The sequence below is a fragment of the Pleuronectes platessa genome, chromosome 24 (genome assembly GCF_947347685.1).
Source record: "Pleuronectes platessa chromosome 24, fPlePla1.1, whole genome shotgun sequence".
Classification (NCBI taxonomy): Eukaryota; Metazoa; Chordata; class Actinopteri; order Pleuronectiformes; family Pleuronectidae; genus Pleuronectes; species Pleuronectes platessa.
In genome coordinates, this window is record NC_070649.1 from 7051965 (window position 1) to 7072321 (window position 20357).

Below are 20357 nucleotides of genomic sequence, written 5' to 3' on the forward strand. Positions count from 1 at the left end.
AAGTATTTCTACTTCACTGTCTTAGTACTTTTACTTGTAATGGAATATTACTTTACTGTCTTGGAACTTTTACCTCAGTGAATGATCCGAATTCTTCTTCCGCCATTGGTTAAGTTTATTTTGTTGCTTATACTTTAGTACTTGTTTAACAAGTACTTGTAACATAGTATTTCTACTGTGCAGTATTAGTACTTTCGTTTTCTCTCCGTCCTCCAGTCCAACAGAGGGCGTCTCTATTTTCCTTCCGCTGGCTCTCTTTGTTCGCTCAGAGACTCAACGTACGTAGAAAGGAGGAACATGGCCGCCGTGCAGCTGCTGCGGGTGTCGGTACATGAGCGGATCAGCGCTGCCGCTGAAGACGTTCTGATGCAGGTGGAGAAAGATGGAGGAAAGGCTCAAGTCCCGGCGCTGAGAGCGATGCTAACCGAGCGGCTAATGGCGGCGGCTGAGGAGATCCTCGCGGTGTTTGAGGAAACCGTGGCAGAGTACGAAGACAGATACGACGATCGAGTGGAGCGGACAGGGGAGGAGATCTGCCGCCAGAGGAGGCTGCTCGATGCCGTGATGCAGCCCGTAGTCCGGCTGCACAGAGCAGGTCAGTACCTAGAGGAACGCCAACAGGCTACGGTTAGCTAGCATCAGCTCGAGCAGCGGAGTTTTACGTCACTTCCTGTCTCTGTCTGCCCCTCTCAACTGAGTAATGAGGAGGATTTGATGCTGTTGTGAACGAGTCTGTGCAGAAAATCTGCTGCTGTGTTGGTCATGTCTGAAACAGAAAGTCAGGACACATTTCTTTGAGTTTTACCCACAGGTCTTGTTTTGGGATTTTAAATTTTAGCTTGTCCGTGTGTCTGTGAAGATGGCATTAGAACTGAAACTCTAAACAATAAAGCAGGAGAGTGGGGGAAGTAGCAGTTTGGGCCAGATATATGGCCTTCCCACCGTGACTTATAATAACCTTAGCTGCTTAGTGTTAATCTTGAAGTTAGCTAGAAATGTGTGTGTGTCACATCGCTTGTCAGTCTCACACCTGTCTTGATAAAAGGACAGACAGAGTGACATTGTCTTTGTTTGGAGGATCTGAATGTTTACACAAACAGCCGATAGAGCAGGAACATAATATTATTTACTCCAATGAACAACAACACTGACCCACAAGGCGTCAGCCGAGTCAAGGCTAGTTTATGAAACACAAAATCAAACTGTCATGGTGGGGATATTTGTCCAGCAATTATCAGAGGAGGATTGGACTGGGAGGGGCTACTTGTCACTTCCTGGTTCCAGTGCTAAGAGGCGTGGGACTAGGCCTGTGCACCAACAAGGGAGAGCCAAATTGATTTGAGGCGACACCTCTTCATTATTTTAACCAATCAAATTACACCTGCTGTTTTAAATATTACAAACGCCTTCTGTTTGGCGCGACTGTTGACTACTCCGTGCTACTGATTAAGACGAGGCTTAACCAACTAACTAACGTCCCCTCGCCCTGGTCTCCTCTGTTAGTGATGTAATTGGTTTATTCGGCCTCAAAGTGAAAAACTTTTTGACCAGAACCCCTTTGTTTTATTATGCTTCCTTTATGAGCTGCTTTGTAACACCAACTGTAAGCGACCTAAACATCTCTACTTCATGAATGTGATCGTTCACAAATCACGACAGTCGACATTAAGTTAAACAACACAAGTTTTTCAAAACACTTAAGGAAACTCTGAAATGATAAACATGTGTTTTTGTGTTTCAGGGTGTCCTGCAGATGTCCAGCAACTGATGGTGAATAAAGAAGAGGTTACCCCTGAGCAGCAGCAGTGGAGCCCCCTTGTGGTCAAGGAGGACCCAGAGCCCCCCCACATTAAAGAAGAACAGGAGGAACCGTGGACCAATTGGGATGGACAGCAACTTCAAGGACTGGAAGAGGCTGATATCAATTTCACATTGACTCCTGTCGCTGTGAAGAGTGAAGAAGAGGAAGTTAAATCGTCAAAGCTTCATCTGAGTGAGACGAAGGAGAACAGAGGGAACATAAGGGGCAATCTAAAGAAAGAGAAACCATTTAGTTGTTCTGAGTGTGGTAAAAGTTTTAATCAAAAGGGCAATCTAAATACACATATGAGGCGTCATACAGGAGAGAAGCCATTTAGTTGCTCTGAGTGTGGTAAAAGATTTAACCAAAAGGGTAGTCTAAATACACATATGAGGTGTCATACAGGAGAGAAGCCATTTAGTTGCTCTGAGTGTGGTAAAAGATTTAACACAAAGGGCAATCTAAATACACATATGAGGAATCATACAGGAGAGAAGCCTTTTAAATGCTCTGAGTGTGGTAAAAGATTTGACCAGAGTAGCAATCTAAATTTGCATATGAGGCGTCATACAGGAGAGAAAACATTTAGTTGCTCTGAGTGTGGTAAAAGATTCAACCACAAGGGCAATCTAAATACACATATGAGGCGTCATACAGGAGAGAAGCCATTTAGTTGCTCTGAGTGTGGTGAAAGATTTAATCAAAAGGGAAGTCTAAATACACATATGAGGCTACATACAGGAGAGAAGCCATTTAGTTGCTCTGAGTGTGGTAAAAGATTTTACCAAAAGGGCAATCTGAAATCACATATGAGGCGTCATACAGGAGAGAAATAATTTATTTGATCTGAGTGTGGTAAAAGATTTACCAAAAGGGGCAGTCTAAAAAAACATATGAGCAGTCATTAGGGTTGCAAAATTCCGGGAATATTCAAAGTTGGAAACTTTCCATTGGAGTTAATGGGAATAAACTGGAAATGTTGTGGGTAATTTATACTAACTGTATTTACCTTGTCATATACATACATATATATAAACATTTTGTTTAGTCACAAGCTGATTTGAGCCCTAAGGGAACTTTGGGCACTTGACTATATGCTTCTGTATCTTTGTGGCATTCTTAACATAGGTCTTTGCACAGTATTTGCAAATGTACACAGCTTTTCCTTCAAGATTGGCTGGGGTGAAATGTCTCCACATATGAGATAATGCACGTGGCATTGTTCTGTAGAATAAGATGAGAATAAAGCTTGTAAAAAAAACTAATGCAATGCCAGAGATATAAATAGTTAGCTAAACAATTGGAATCGTCTTTAAAAAATATTTTACAATTGATGGATAGTGTAATAGAAATAGGCTAGATGAACTATCCTCAATCAGCATGCTAAAATATTTCCCCAGTAATATCATCAAAACTTACCTGACTAGTCCTTGAACAGTAGTGTGGCCTCAATAGCCCTGCTGAGGTGTGCGGGATGCTGGGAATTATCTGTGCATGTGATGGAGGAATGCACAGTGCAGGGTTGAAATTCAACGAAATCCAAGCGTGTGCTTCATTCCATACATCTTTAAAATATCCAAAGATTTTTCTTGTATTTGTCAGCTGATATTCATATTATACATATTCATTGTTCTCTGTTTTAAATAGACTCATAACAGTTTTTAAAGATTTTTATTAATATATCTTGTTTCTATGGATTTCTACATAATTTATTTATTTTTCGTAATGTCCTTCATGTCATTTTAAGGTTAAAGTGTGTTCCTTGCACTGTATGTATGTGTGTTCTTAACTAGTACATATGATTAAATATGTTTGTTTTAAAACAATGGTTTCTTGGTTCGTGAGATTCAATGACAGTGTGTGATCAACTTTATGTATTGAATTTCCAAGAATTAAAGTCTAATAAAAAGATAATGGCGTCGTCGCCCTCCTCCTCTTTGTTTCTGTACGAACGGAGGCTGCACTGGCAACAGTTGAATTGTCTCATGTTGTGCAATAGTAGGAGTAGAATTGACGTTGGCTAATTATTAATAATCATGAAATATGATTATTAAAATAACAATTATTTCTTAAAAATAATCAAAAATGATAAAGCTATTAATTAAGAAATGTAACACATTTAATTAGAAATGATACGGTTATCCATTAATAATAGTTAAAATAATTAATGAAAACAATAAAATTATCAATTAAGAATAATACAAATCTGTAATCATTGCTTATTGTTGCGGGGCACCACCCTGGTTACAGGGACCAACGATACAATCTATAAATATCAGTCTCATAATGATAAATGTCAAATCAATAATCTCAATATTTAATATTAATAATTATTTAATTAACAGTGAAGGCTACTAAGTTCGAGCACAGGCAATCATAATCCAGCTGCAATCACATACATATGCACAAATAATCACAGACTACAGATACTTTAATTACAAAAGCATTTATTAAAAAGGGGAAATAAAGTTAATGTTATTCAATGATTCATCATTTTAACAAACTCCCATATTTCAAAGATAACAACAGCAGCAGCACTTATCACAATTCAGAAAATACATGTAAAACCGGCGGTCTACCTATGTATGTCTGTCTATGTGTATGTGTGTGTGTGTCTGTGTCAAAGTGTCTCTCTGTGTGTGTGTGTATGTCTATGTGTATGCATGTGAAATAAAGTTAGTGTTATTTAATGATTCATCATTTTAACAAACTCCCATATTTCAAAGATAACAACAGCAGCCGCTTATCGCAATTTAGAAAAACACATGTATTCATCTATGTGTATCTGTGTGTGTATCTGTCTGTGTCTATCAATGTGTGTCTGTGTCTGTGTGGGTGTGTCTGTGTGTGTGTGTGTGTGTGGGTGTGTGAGAGAGCGAGAGAGAGAGAGAAAAAGAAGGGGGGCGTGGCGATGACGCAGTCACTTGGTGACGTCACATCTAAGATGGCGGCCGATCATGATTCGTGGAATCAAGGCCTAAAAACTCTCAAAATGGCGGATTGACTACAAAACAAGATGGCGGAGCCGTTATGAATTTAGAGCCAGAATGGGAGGAGAGGGAGAGAGGAGGTGTGGCAATAATAGATTCAAAATGGTGGTTAACTTGCGTTATCCAAAATGGAGTCTATGTTAATGACACCATGTGGCCGGAGCTCACACTGGTGGTCGTCACATGAATTACACAAAGGGATTTTCAGACAAAGAGAATTCTTTGTCTCTGCTTTGGCGTTCGGCCGCATGGCTTCCAGATGTGTCCGGCCTCTCTGAATATAGATTTAACTATGTTACATGAACTGTATTCTAAATACAGATCGGATGTGTGTATAGGTCGGTTTAGAAGGAGAGAGAGAGAGAGAGAGAGCACTCAGAGAGCAAAGCTCTTAAAAGCACCGTCAAAGACAAGTTACATTTACTTTACCACTCAGCACCCAAGTGGCGTTGTGTGCTGAGGTTTGAACGGTAAAGTCTCTTTAAAGTTGTTCAAACGGTCATAATGAGCTGGAGACGCTGCTCACGGCGCTTAAAAACTGTGGCACAAGGCCGTAACCGGAAACCGGAAGTGGCGAGTCGCCGCTAAACATTAGAGACTCGGCGGTCTCATACAAAACAAATACATTCAAGTATTAAAACAATACGCTACGTATTAGATTAACATCTGCCCAGACAATAAAGCCTCTTACTGTACCACCCTCGCGGTGTGCGTGCGCGTCGGGCCAGTGAATCACGTGGTCTCTCAAGCGGTCTTCGGCCGCTGGACCGGACAAGCAGCGGATTTTCTCGTGCTGCTTCGATGGGATGAACGTCGTCCTTCTTCTTCAGGGATGTGGAACTCGTGCTCCTCAGCGGAATGAATCTCGCGCTTCTGCAGGGGATGAACAGCGGTAACGCCGCTGTGGATTTGGAAAGAAAGTCTGTGATGCTCGACCGGCGAGCGAGTTCCTGTGCGCGGCCTCTTCAAGTTAAAAGAGCAAAAGTCCTTTTGAAAATAAAAACGTCGACTGAATAAAGAAATAAAAGAAATGAAAATAAAATAACTCTGGTTGATAAACTAAAGTTAAGGTTGCCCCCGTTAGCAACTGAATCAGCTGAGAGGCCCCGAAGGGGGCCTGGTGTTGTCTTCAGAGCAGGGTAAAAATGGCAGCGATGTTTGGGGTCTCAGTGGTTTTGTTCTACCTGAGAGGTCCTCCTCCTTGAGGAGTTGGTCATAGGATGATGCTGGCTTTAAGCCAATTGAGTGTCAGAAATGGATCTGAGTGGGCGGGGCTTGGAACTGAGCAAGGGTTTCTGGGAAAAACCCCAGGACATTTTTCCACCACCAGGGGGAGATTCTTGAGCCTGCAGGAGGATGTTTTCCCGCCCAAAGTTTAACAACCCTTTGTTCCTCTCGGCTCCAGTGTCTGCTGGCACCCCGCTGGGCTCTGGCCCAACAGTCCCCCTTTTGGTCTGGAGAGTGGGCTGTGACCCCGGTCTCCAGGGCAAACTATGGTCGAGAGTCCAGTGATAATCCATGAGAGGTAATCCTTGAGTGGAGTTGAAGCAGTGAAAGTTAGTTCATTATGAGGCAGAGAGGCATAAATGTCTTCGAGGCATGAGTCTAAACAGAGAGAGGTAATTGTCTGGGCAGACAGGCTAAATAACATATATTCTAAAACACGGCACACACTTTCAATTTCACATAATACTTATCGGCAGTTATTGTTAAAATACCAATGAATTTCGGTGAAGAGTGAAATGAAAGAAAAGTGGAAACACGAACAGAAGAAAATGTTTGAGTAGGTGCTGGTGTTTTGAGGTAAACATGTGTGTTATCCTGTCAAACCAAAACATTTAGAACGGCGAGTCACGTTCTGTTGTTCGCTAATCTGTGAATTTATGATAAATCTATTTCTAGGTTTTCAGATCTACAGATATTGGAATTTCACTGCCAAGACTGAATTGCCAAGTGTACCCGTGAGGGCTGCACAACCGTAGTGGTAACGACTTCAAAATCCTCAACGAGGTCTAAGGAGGTTCACTACCTGAACTACGTTATACAATTTACTGACAGAGGGTCTAAAGCATGCAGCTATTGATGGAGTGAGTGGTTTGAGCGTTTTTTTGTTTTAAAGTTGGGATTTCTTCCCCCCCTTTTCAGATGTGGAGGTGAGAGGGGGTTTCTGGCAGCGCCTTGGTCCTTCGCCGTCATTGAAGTCATCTTTGGGAGTGGAGAAGGAGGGCGTCTGCTCCTAGTTTCGCCAACGGGGTTCAGTGTCTGGTCTCTCAGTGGAGCCTGGAGGAACACGTGGCACAATGTCTCTCATTGCTTCATCCACACATCTCCGTATTTACTCCTCTGTCCCAGGATGCATCCCATGTGTTGGATTTCGGTCACCACATCTATACTCCTGGTACTGATAGGGTTTCCGTCTGTTCCAGCCCCTACTCCTCTGTTGAGAGGGATTCAGGTGCTGAGGTCGAAACTGTTTGTGGGGCTGGTTGAAATCCTCACCCCCTTGGTTTTGTGGGGCGCCCTGTTGGAAGGGTCGCTGTTCCTGGTTCTCTTTGCTGGGGTTCATCTTGGCGTGGGGAAAGTTGTCATCTTCCAGCGCCGGGTCCACATTTAGTTGGATTTGAACTGCCAGAACCACGGTGTCGTCTTCGTTGAACCCTCGGTTGTCTGGGTCGAAGCGATAAATGTCTTTTTTAAGGGGCTCTAGCTGCCGGGTGCAGATTTCCTCTCTTTGAGGGGGTGCTGAGTCATCAGGGTCTTCTGAATTGTGTGTGCCACAGTATTCATCTTTGTGGCCACCATCTCTTGCACCGGGAGTGGAGGACCATCCAGGACGCGACCGTGAGTCATGGTGCGCCCCTGCCTGAGTGGCAGACTGGGAAATCTCCTTCAGTCCTCCAGGACGGATTCCTTCCGTCGTTGTGGTGTGGATAAGCATGGCTCCGTGCAGGATGTGTTCCTTCTGGCTGGAGTGGATGCTGTGTGTCCGCTGGAAAGGCATTTGGAGTGCCTCATAGCGGTCCCAGGTCACTGCACGTCTAGGGGTTGAGTCCGGCCCCCCCCTTTGGTGTTGAGGGGGTTGGAGCGGTCGACTGCTGGGTGTGTCTGGCTCTCCAGAGCAAAGCTTCCTCTGCAAGAGGGTTGCGTAGCTGTGCTCGCAGCTTTTCTCCCAGTGTCTCTGTTCCGCTGGCTTCACCGGGAATGACGTCAGCTCCTGGCCCTGTCATCAGGGATATCAGCTCGAGAGGGGGGCAGCTCTGTTTGACTGTGCCCCCCTTTCTGCTGACCTTTGACCTTCCGTGCAGAGCTTCGTGCTCCTGCACCGCCTGGTCCTGTTCTGTGCGGGTCTCGATGATATGCCGCAGGTGGGAGTTTTCTCCTGCTCCGCTCGACATGCTGCTGGCATGGCCTGGAGCTCCTTCGCATGTTCTTGGGCCTGCAGCTCGGCTCTCTGCTGGTAGAGGAGTGTCAGTTGACCCAGAGCATGGGGTATTTTTGGATGCGGGCCAGTGGGGTTGATCAGGTGAATGGACAGTTCTTTAATCTTACGATCGCAGGTACTTAAATCATACTCACTCAACTCACTCACTTCATCACTAGAAAAATTGATCAGACTGGCGACTGTCTCTGACAGGTCGTCTGGTCTTGAGGGAGCCCTGCCCCAGTGTGGTCCATGCTACTCATCTTCTGAGTGCGAAAAGAGCCTGGTGGGCCGCTCAAGCTTGCTTAGGTTAAAAGCGGATAAAAATTTAATAAACACTACACAAGATGCACAGGTGAGCTTCACTCTGTGTCTATATAGTAGCGCTATGTAGGATAGCTCGATGGCTCAATCCTTTAGACCTAGTTGGTTAACAACTAGTCTACTCGTAACTAGTCTCTCAAATCTAGTTAGTCTCCTTGAAATTCAAAGCATGCAGAAATTCTCCAATAAAAATATTACTAACCTACTGAAACGTAGTCAGCAACCAACCATAGCTATACACAACGCCTGCTTAGCAAAGGGAATTAAGAATAAAGAAAATTCAAAAAGAGAAATAAATTTCCAAAATTACTTTTCTCTTAAGAAAATTAATTATAATTATTGTGCATTGAGATGACACAACCACTAATATGCAATAAGCATCCAACCACGGGTACACAAGGCAATAGTATACCTGCTTGGCACAGGTGCAAAGGGATTACAAATAAAAATTCAAAGAGAAATAAATTTCCAAAATTATTTTTCTCTTTAAGAAATTAATCATAAATATTGTGCATCGCGAATACACAACCACCGATTGCACTCTGCAGCCAACCACAGATACGCAAGGCACGAGTATACCTGTGTTGCAAAGGTGCAGGGGAATTTAGGAAAAAAAAAAAATTATTTGCAGAGAAATAACTTTCAAAATTATTTCTGGATCATTGTACACAGTATTATGATACAGCTGGAGTTAGATAGCCTCACGCAGGGGCACCATTTATGTTGCATGCGTGAAGCGTTCCGCCCTCACACGGGGATCCATTTATGTTGTGAGGGATAATAAAAAAAAAAGTTTTGGAAGGAAAAAAAATTAATTAATATCTTTTTCTTCAAAAATTAATTTCTGGGGGAAAATGAATCTGGATTATTGTACAGTATTATGATACAGCTGGAGTTAGAATGCCTCACACGGGGCACCATTTATGTTGTGCAATAGTAGGAGTAGAATTGACGTTGGCTAATTATTAATAATCATGAAATATGATTATTAAAATAACAATTATTTCTTAAAAATAATCAAAAATGATAAAGCTATTAATTAAGAAATGTAACACATTTAATTAGAAATGATACGGTTATCCATTAATAATAGTTAAAATAATTAATGAAAACAATAAAATTATCAATTAAGAATAATACAAATCTGTAATCATTGCTTATTGTTGCGGGGCACCACCCTGGTTACAGGGACCAACGATACAATCTATAAATATCAGTCTCATAATGATAAATGTCAAATCAATAATCTCAATATTTAATATTAATAATTATTTAATTAACAGTGAAGGCTACTAAGTTCGAGCACAGGCAATCATAATCCAGCTGCAATCACATACATATGCACAAATAATCACAGACTACAGATACTTTAATTACAAAAGCATTTATTAAAAAGGGGAAATAAAGTTAATGTTATTCAATGATTCATCATTTTAACAAACTCCCATATTTCAAAGATAACAACAGCAGCAGCACTTATCACAATTCAGAAAATACATGTAAAACCGGCGGTCTACCTATGTATGTCTGTCTATGTGTATGTGTGTGTGTGTCTGTGTCAAAGTGTCTCTCTGTGTGTGTGTGTATGTCTATGTGTATGCATGTGAAATAAAGTTAGTGTTATTTAATGATTCATCATTTTAACAAACTCCCATATTTCAAAGATAACAACAGCAGCCGCTTATCGCAATTTAGAAAAACACATGTATTCATCTATGTGTATCTGTGTGTGTATCTGTCTGTGTCTATCAATGTGTGTCTGTGTCTGTGTGGGTGTGTCTGTGTGTGTGTGTGTGTGTGGGTGTGTGAGAGAGCGAGAGAGAGAGAGAAAAAGAAGGGGGGCGTGGCGATGACGCAGTCACTTGGTGACGTCACATCTAAGATGGCGGCCGATCATGATTCGTGGAATCAAGGCCTAAAAACTCTCAAAATGGCGGATTGACTACAAAACAAGATGGCGGAGCCGTTATGAATTTAGAGCCAGAATGGGAGGAGAGGGAGAGAGGAGGTGTGGCAATAATAGATTCAAAATGGTGGTTAACTTGCGTTATCCAAAATGGAGTCTATGTTAATGACACCATGTGGCCGGAGCTCACACTGGTGGTCGTCACATGAATTACACAAAGGGATTTTCAGACAAAGAGAATTCTTTGTCTCTGCTTTGGCGTTCGGCCGCATGGCTTCCAGATGTGTCCGGCCTCTCTGAATATAGATTTAACTATGTTACATGAACTGTATTCTAAATACAGATCGGATGTGTGTATAGGTCGGTTTAGAAGGAGAGAGAGAGAGAGAGAGAGCACTCAGAGAGCAAAGCTCTTAAAAGCACCGTCAAAGACAAGTTACATTTACTTTACCACTCAGCACCCAAGTGGCGTTGTGTGCTGAGGTTTGAACGGTAAAGTCTCTTTAAAGTTGTTCAAACGGTCATAATGAGCTGGAGACGCTGCTCACGGCGCTTAAAAACTGTGGCACAAGGCCGTAACCGGAAACCGGAAGTGGCGAGTCGCCGCTAAACATTAGAGACTCGGCGGTCTCATACAAAACAAATACATTCAAGTATTAAAACAATACGCTACGTATTAGATTAACATCTGCCCAGACAATAAAGCCTCTTACTGTACCACCCTCGCGGTGTGCGTGCGCGTCGGGCCAGTGAATCACGTGGTCTCTCAAGCGGTCTTCGGCCGCTGGACCGGACAAGCAGCGGATTTTCTCGTGCTGCTTCGATGGGATGAACGTCGTCCTTCTTCTTCAGGGATGTGGAACTCGTGCTCCTCAGCGGAATGAATCTCGCGCTTCTGCAGGGGATGAACAGCGGTAACGCCGCTGTGGATTTGGAAAGAAAGTCTGTGATGCTCGACCGGCGAGCGAGTTCCTGTGCGCGGCCTCTTCAAGTTAAAAGAGCAAAAGTCCTTTTGAAAATAAAAACGTCGACTGAATAAAGAAATAAAAGAAATGAAAATAAAATAACTCTGGTTGATAAACTAAAGTTAAGGTTGCCCCCGTTAGCAACTGAATCAGCTGAGAGGCCCCGAAGGGGGCCTGGTGTTGTCTTCAGAGCAGGGTAAAAATGGCAGCGATGTTTGGGGTCTCAGTGGTTTTGTTCTACCTGAGAGGTGCTCCTCCTTGAGGAGTTGGTCATAGGATGATGCTGGCTTTAAGCCAATTGAGTGTCAGAAATGGATCTGAGTGGGCGGGGCTTGGAACTGAGCAAGGGTTTCTGGGAAAAACCCCAGGACATTTTTCCACCACCAGGGGGAGATTCTTGAGCCTGCAGGAGGATGTTTTCCCGCCCAAAGTTTAACAACCCTTTGTTCCTCTCGGCTCCAGTGTCTGCTGGCACCCCGCTGGGCTCTGGCCCAACACTCATCACAAGACTAATTAATCAGCTTCTCACAGTCAGACATGTTTGTTTATGTTTGACGTGAAGTCGGACCTGGGCAATTTCAGGTCAGAATATCAGACATGTTAGTCGTCTGGAATGCAGCATTACACCCCAACACACGGACAGTGAAGCAGCGGTGATGGAGGAGCCATCGTTGACATTAATGACGGTAAATGTCAAACACAGAGTTCCTACGGTCATGAAAAAACTGGAAAATTCATGGAATTGTAAAATGTCTTATTTCCAGGCCTGGAAAAGTGCTTGAAAAAAATTAAATCCCAAAAGTTTTGGAGAAGTCATGGAAATGTGTTATATTCATATTTTCATGTCGTTCATTTACGCTGAGTTTTAAATAAATCATATGCTTTTAAAATAAATACACTCAAAATATAAGAAGGCATACGCTCTATCTAGTTAGCTATAGTCGATGTAACATGAATACTGTTTGATTGAAAAAGAAAAGGTTCATCATTTGAATTACATGTTTTTAGTAACTAAAATTGTAATTTATTGAAATGTTTCTGATGAACTCAACTCAAGATGTATATCCTGATTTACATGGTTCTGAATCGCATGGCTAAAGGTGAGCTTTAGATGTGTGTTACTCTCTGTTGTCTAAGCCTTTTTAAATCAAGAATATCTGCACGACAACGGAAATTAGACAAAGTGCTTTTCCTGTGTTGTCTTGCAGGTGTGAAAGAGATCGACATCGCCAGAGGCCTGAGATGGTTCGCACCAAAGTGAGTTAATACAAACACATTCCCATCGTGTTAATATCATATTTCTTGTTTTTAAAATATTAAACATATCATTTTAATGTAGCATACAGTACAGATCCACAAATGCATAAACAATGCCACATACAATAAATAAACCAATAAATACTGTATATTTGAAAGATCTGGCTTTAGCTAATACATCAGAATCAGAATCAGAATAATTTTATTTGCCAAGTATGTTTGCAAATACAGGAAATTGCTTTGGTGACGTTCGTTGGTGCACTCAACACAAAAACAACAATATATACAGTAACAGAGATATGGGCATGAGCGGTGCTAAGGTGCAGAGATTGGTGATAGTGCCAGTAATATATCAATTATAAATTATATGAATTATGTGTGTGTGTGGGGGGGGGGGGGGGGCAGAGTCAGTGTGATGCAGGGGGCTTGTTTGTGAGCCACACTGCTGGGGAAAAAACTGTTAAGATGGCACGAGGTTTTAGTCCTGATGGCCCGGAACCTTTTTCCAGATGGGAGTCTCTGGAAAAGGTGGTGACCGGGATGGGAAGGATCAGCAATGATCTTGCGTGCTCTCTTACAGGTCCTGGAGTGGAACAGGTCTAGGAGAGCCGGCAGGTCGCAGGCGATGACCTTCTCGGCTGACCGGATGATCCACTGCAGTCTGCCCTTGTCCTTGGCAGTGGAGGCAGCTAAACAGATGGTGATTGATGAGGTGAGGATGGACTCAATGATGGCTGTGTAGAACTCAACCATCACTTTCCGCGGCATGTTGAATTTCTTCAGTTGCCGCAGGAAGAACATCCTCTGCTGGGCCTTCTTGATGATGGAGATGATGTTCTCTGTCCACCTCAGGTCCTGTGCAATTATAGTCCCCAGGAATCTGAAAGATTCCACTTTTTTAACTGGGGAGTCGCACATGGTGAGAGAGGGCTGGGCAACCCCTGAAGTCTGCTACCATCTCTACAGTTTTCAAAGCGTTCAGCTCCAGGTGGCTCTGGCTGCACCAGGAAGCCAGGCTATTGACTTCCTCTCTGTAGGCGGCCTCATCCCCATTGGAGATTAATCCAATCGGGGTGGTGTCATCAGCAAATTTCAGGAGTTTGACAGAGGGATGGCTGGAGGTGCAGTTGTTGGTGTAGAGGGAGAAGAGTAGAGGGGAGAACACGCAACCTTGTGGGGCTCCAGTGCTGATGGTCCGGGGCTCAGAGACAAGCTTGCCCAGCCTCACGCGCTGCTTCCTGTCGGTCAGGAAGTTAGTGTTCCACATGCAGGTGGGCTCAGGCACGCTCAGCTGTGTCAGCTTTTCCCGGAGAAGAGCTGGGGAGATAGTGTTGAATGCGGAGCTGAAGTCCTCAAAAAGGACCCTGGCGTAGGTGCCGGGGGAGTCGAGTTGACATATTACATGTCATTTTATATGCTCGACCACTATGCTCGACCACTTTACAATGTGGTGAGCACATTGTAAAGTAGCTTCACTACATGGGCCCTTAGTCTACTTGACGTCATTACGGTAAGCGTGCTGCGTCATTTCCTGTTTTCTTGCCACTGGTGGTGGTCGCTCTGCGAATTAGCTCCGCTGCTAAAACACAACTGTTTCTCTGTAGCACTACGGCTAAAATCACCAGTCTGTAGTTAAACACTCGCACATACCAACCCTTACTCTATCGTGCTTAGTGATTCTGTGTTCTGTTTGAGCCCACCCTCGTAGCTCTATAGCAGCGATGTCTTCTCTCTCTCCCTGTTGCTCCACTGCTCTCTCTTGCTCCGAGTGTCTTATGTTTACTTACTCCTCTGCCTCCCTTAACAGTAGTGGTACATGTAATAAATGTAGTGTGTTGATAGCGATGGAGGCGAGGCTTAGCGACTTAGAAGCTCGGCTCAGCAGCTTAGAAACTCCGTTAGCTGTAGTTAGCCGGCTCCCGCTAGCCGCGGAGCCACCTAGCTTATCACGTGGCTTAGCCTTAACTAGCAGTCCCCAGACTAGTCCCGTGCAGCCGGGAGCCCAGGGCAGCTGGGTGACAACCCGGAGGGGGCATAGTGCTAGACTTAAAAAGCCCACGATTAAAGAGCCACCAGCTCACGTTTCAAATAGATTCGCTCCACTCAGCGAGGCACCCGCTGATAAACAAACTCTGATTATTGGCGACTCGGTTCTGAGAAACGTCAGGTTAGCGACACCAGCGACTATAGTTAATTGTATCCCAGGGGCCAGAGCCGGCGACATCGAATCTAAACTTAAGTTAATGGCTAAAACTAAAAAAGGTAAATACATAAAATCGTAATTCACGTCGGCAGCAACGACTCCCGGCTTCGTATGTCGGAGGTCACTAAAGTTAATGTTGAGTCCGTGTGTGCTTTTGCTAAAACGATGTCGGACAAAGTAGTTTTCTCTGGCCCGCTCCCTAATACAACAGGTGATGACATGTTTAGCCGCATGTTGTCTTTTAACCGCTGGCTGTCGAGGTGGTGTCCTGTAAACGGTGTGGGCTTTATAGATAATTGGCTAACTTTTTTTAGAAAATCTGGTCTTGTTAGGAGAGACGGCGTTCATCCCACTTGGGATGGAGCAGCTCTCTTATCTAGGAATATTACTCAGTCTATTACATGACAACCCATAGTTGGGACCAGGAAGCAGAGCTGCAGTGCTAAACACTTCTCTGCGCTCCCTCTGGATCAGTCACACAACCCCATAGAGATTGTGTCTGTTCACCGTCCGATTAAATTATTGAAATTAAACAATAACAGAGCGAGAACTCCACACAAAAATTTAATACAAATAAAAACAACCTCTGAAACAATACAGGAAACCCAGACTTTTAAATGTGGTCTTTTAAACATTAGATCACTGGAAAAAAAAAGGCTCTTTTAGTTAATGAAATAGTCTCCGATTACAACATAGATTTATTGTCCCTCACTGAGACATGGCTGCATCCTGATGAATATGTCAGTCTAAATGAATCTACTCCCCCCAGTCATATCAATTCACAGGTTCCTAGAGAAATTGGGCGAGGAGGTGGAGTTGCTGCTATTTTTAACTCCAGTCTATCAATTAATCCTAAACCTAAACTCAGCTACAAATCATTTGAATGTCTGGTTCTTAGTCTTCCACGCCAATCCAGGAACCACCAACAGCCAATCATATTTGCTGTAGTTTACCGTGCTCCCAGGGCTTATACTGAATTTTTAAAGGAATTCCCTGAGTTTTTATCAAACTTTGTCCTAAAGACCGATAAAATTATTATTGTTGGTGACTTTAATATTCATGTTGATAATAATAAAGATTGCCTTAGCGTAGCATTTATTTCAATACTAGACTCGATTGGTTTCAGTCAGTGTGTGCACAAACCTACTCATTGTGGTAACCACACACTTGACCTTGTATTATCGTACGGTGTCGGAATTGAAAATTTAACAGTACTTCCGCGCAATCCAGTTCTATCTGACCATAAGTTAATAACCTTTGATTTTTCAACAACTGAATATATGCCACTAATAAAAAATTCATTTTCTAGATGTCTACCTGATAGTGCTGTAGCTAAATTTAAGGAAATAATCCCAATTACATTTAAACCCGTATTAGCAGTAGATATAAACAACAAATTCTTTAAAACCCTGAGCTCCATTGAGATCGACCACCTCGTCGATAGCTCTGCAGACTCATTACGATTAACATTAGACTCAATAGCGCCTCTAAAAAAGAAAAATGTCAAACATAGTAAATTAGCTCCGTGGTATAATTCCCAGACAAATGAGTTAAAACAATTATCAAGAAAACTAGAAAGGAAGTGGCGCTCCAGCAACAATGTTGAAAATCTAATAGACTGGAAGAATAGTGTTAAAGAATATAAAAAGGCTCTCCACAAAGCAAGAGCCGCCTACTATTCAAAACTAATAGAAGAGAATAAAAACAACCCCAGGTTTCTCTTCAGCACTGTAGCCAGGCTGACAGAGAGTCACACCTCCACCGAACCCAGTATTCCTCGATCCCTAAATAGCAATATCTTTATGACCTTTTTTAATGATAAAATTCAAACTATTAGAAATAAAATCAACCATCTCCTGCCCTCAATTGGCACTAATACCCTCCCAACAACAGAGATCTCAGAAACGGCTGAGAATCCTGCCCATTACTTAGACAGCTTCTCTCTGATCACCCGTGATCAGTTTACCAAATTAATCTCAGGTTCTAAACCAACAACCTGTATCTTAGATCCCATTCCTACCAAATTACTTAAAGAAATTCTGCCCCTAATTGATAGTTTGTTACTTAACATTATAAATCTGTCATTATCATCAGGTTATGTACCACAGTCTTTTAAAATAGCCGTCATCAAACCCCTACTCAAAAAACCCACCCTAGACCCAGAGGTTTTAGCCAATTACAGACTCCCCTTCATCTCTAAAATCTTAGAAAAAGTTGTTGCCAATCAGCTGTGTGAGTTTCTCCGGGAAAATAATATATATGAAGACTTTCAATCAGGGTTTAGAGCCAATCACAGTACAGAGACAGCCTTGGCAAAAGTCACTAATGACCTTTTAATAGCCTCAGATCAGGGACTTGTGTCTGTCCTCGTTCTGTTAGATCTCAGTGCAGCATTCGACACAATTGACCATCAAATTTTATTACAAAGACTCAAACAGTTAATTAACATTAATGGAACCGCCCTTAACTGGTTTAAATCGTATTTTTCTGATCGCTCCCAATTTGTGCAAATTAATGATGAGTCATCTGTGCGCACCAAAGTTAACCATGGTGTTCCACAGGGCTCTGTGCTCGGCCCAATTTTATTCTCATTATATATGCTTCCACTAGGAAACATTATCAGGACACACTCGGTAAATTTCCACTGCTATGCGGATGACACCCAGTTATATTTGTCAATAAAACCTGAACAAAGTAATCAATTAACTAAACTTCGAACATGTCTCAAGGGCATAAAAAACTGGATGACCGGCAATTTTCTCTTATTAAACTCAGACAAAACAGAGGTTATAATACTTGGCCCCAAACACCTTAGAGATGCATTATCTAATGATATAGCTGCGCTAGACGACATTGCCCTTGCTTCCAATGAAACAGTCAGGAACTTGGGAGTGATCTTCGATCCTGATTTATCCTTTAATAGTCACTTAAAACAAATTTCTAGGACCGCTTTTTTCCACTTGCGTAATATTTCCAAAATCAGACATGTCCTTTCCCAAAAAGATGCAGAAAAACTAGTCCACGCCTTTGTTACATCGAGACTGGACTATTGTAATTCATTATTATCTGGCTCATGCAGTAAGTCGTTAAAGACTCTACAGCTTGTCCAAAATGCCGCAGCACGTGTCCTGACGAGAACAAAGAGAAGAGAGCACATTTCTCCTGTGTTAGCATCGCTACACTGGCTTCCAGTTAAATCTAGAATAGAATTTAAAATTCTCCTCCTCACCTTCAAGGCCCTTAATAATATGGCGCCTTTTTACCTTAAAGAGCTGTTAGTACCTTATAAACCCGCTAGAGCACTCCGCTCCCAGAATTCAAGCCTACTTGTCGTCCCTAAATTCTCTAAAAGTAGAGTAGGAGCCAGAGCTTTTAGCCATCAAGCCCCTCGGCTGTGGAATAATCTACCACTTTCAGTTCGGGAGGCAGATACCATCTTTTCATTTAAGAGTAGACTCGAAACCTTCCTTTTTGATAAAGCTTATAGTTAGAGCTAATTAGTGCGCCAGAACGTTACTTGTTCTATTTTATGACACATGACACACGGAGCTTCTCTTTCCAGCTTCTCCTTCCTCTTCTCCATCCCTATCCCCCTTCCCCGGAATCCCTTTGCTTTATCACCCGCAGATCCAGGGCCTCTGTGGCCGCACCATGGATTGCGGTTTGTGGATCGTGCACCGGGGGTCGCGGTGGTGGATCCAGTGTGGCGGATTCTGAGTCATGTGGGCTGATCGTGGTGCTGGTGGCGGACCCTGTGTCGCGTTGGCATTGGGCACGGGCGGTGGACCAGGACCGCGGTGGTGGCTTGTGATGGGTCCTGGTGGTCGGCGGTGGACGGTGACTGAGGACTGGAGTGGCGTCTGGTCTGGATGGTGGATCGTGGTCTAGATGGTTGCTGAGCATGGACTGTGCTTGCAGCGGGACTGCTTGGCATGTCATATTGGGGTTGTCCTTCGGGATGTCTACCCTCATCAAATGCTGCTAGAGACTTTGATTATTGATGATGTTCTCCTGCACGTGGCATCTATTGCACTTCTGTCCATCCTGGGAGAGGGATCCCTCACATGTGGCTCTCTCTGAGGTTTCTACATATTTTTACCCTGTTAAAAGGGTTTTTAGTAGTTTTTCCTTACTCTTGCTGAGGGTTAAGGACAGAGGATGCCACACCCTGTTAAAGCCCTATGAGATGAATTGTAATTTGTGAATATGGGCTATACAAATAAAATTTGATTGATAAAATTTGATTGATATGCTGTTTATGTATAAGAATTTAAAATGGGTTGATCCTATCGCTCCTGTAATCGTTACATTTAATGGTTTGTCTGTGTTTCTTTTCCGTATCCAGGACCAGTTTGAGTTTGCGCTGACCGCCGTCACAGAGGAGGTCAACGCCATCCTCAAAGCTCTGCCCCAGTGAAGCCAGTAGGATCCAGACTGACCCTCGACCCCTCGACTGCCTCGCTCAGACTTCACTTTCCTTTTCCTCCCTGTGACGATGAGGATGATAATCATCACCACAGCCTTTCTGTCTTTGTCGGATGGTGAGCCTTAAATGTGGCATCATGTCAAAAGTGATTTAAAATGACGTGTGAATGGGCGACACAGGCATAGCTCTGATTTGAAATGCTTGTGGGGCCAGTATGATGTTTCCAGGGACGTTCAGAGTGTTGCATTTTAATGAAAACTACACCAGGATGATTGAAACACATTAAAATAAAGAGGGTGCATGGGAATGAGCCACAGACGACTTAAAACATCAGATTTGGTTGCCGTGCTCCAATTCAAGCCGAAATCAAAGCAGAAACTTCATTGTTGAATGGCGTTTTGAATTCTCAGTGTTTACACATCTATGGCGTCCCTTGCTCTCCACACACTACTAACACCTGCAGAAAACACATCCATGCTGCGTCCTTCTCTTTGTGCCCCACTCAGGTCTTTCTGACGTGGCTAAATCGTTGTATACCTCAAGCAAGTAAGAAAATGTTAAAAAAAAATTAAAGAAGTAATATACTTTGAAAATAATATAAAATAAAAGCTCTTTTGTATCTGTGAGACCTTAAATAAATCTTTTCGTGTTTAAGTGCTGCAATCACTAGGTTTGACTTCTGTGACTTTCTGAACTTTATCATCCTCATCAACTGTTTTTTATCAATATAAGTAAGAGTACAACAATTACATTTCTAACAGTTTGTTGATCAAGAGTTTGGTCATTTCATTTTTTTTTACTTTTAAACTTTTTTTAAAGAAGTATTTCTACTTCACTGTCTTAGTACTTTTACTTGTAATGGAATATAACTTTACTGTCTTGGAACTTTTACCTCAGTGAATGATCCTAATTCTTCTTCCACCATTGGTTAAGTTTATTTTGTTGCTTATACTTTAGTACTTGTTTAAGTACTTTTAACAGAGTATTTCTACTGTGCAGTATTAGTACTTTCGTTTCCTCTCCGTCCTCCAGTCCAACAGGAGGCGCTGCTGACTCGGAGTCTC

The 20357-nt window shown here is 42.8% G+C and overlaps 1 protein-coding gene across 1 annotated transcript; it reads left to right on the top strand.

Moving 5' to 3' along the window:
* The first annotated feature begins 266 nt into the window (after positions 1-266).
* Positions 267-2929, top strand: LOC128431019 (gastrula zinc finger protein XlCGF57.1). The gene is made up of 2 exons (XM_053417216.1): positions 267-595; positions 1742-2929. Exons 1-2 carry the CDS (start codon positions 298-300, stop codon positions 2635-2637), a joined length of 1194 nt encoding a protein of 397 aa, XP_053273191.1. The 5' UTR covers positions 267-297; the 3' UTR covers positions 2638-2929.
* The last annotated feature ends 17428 nt before the right edge of the window (positions 2930-20357 follow it).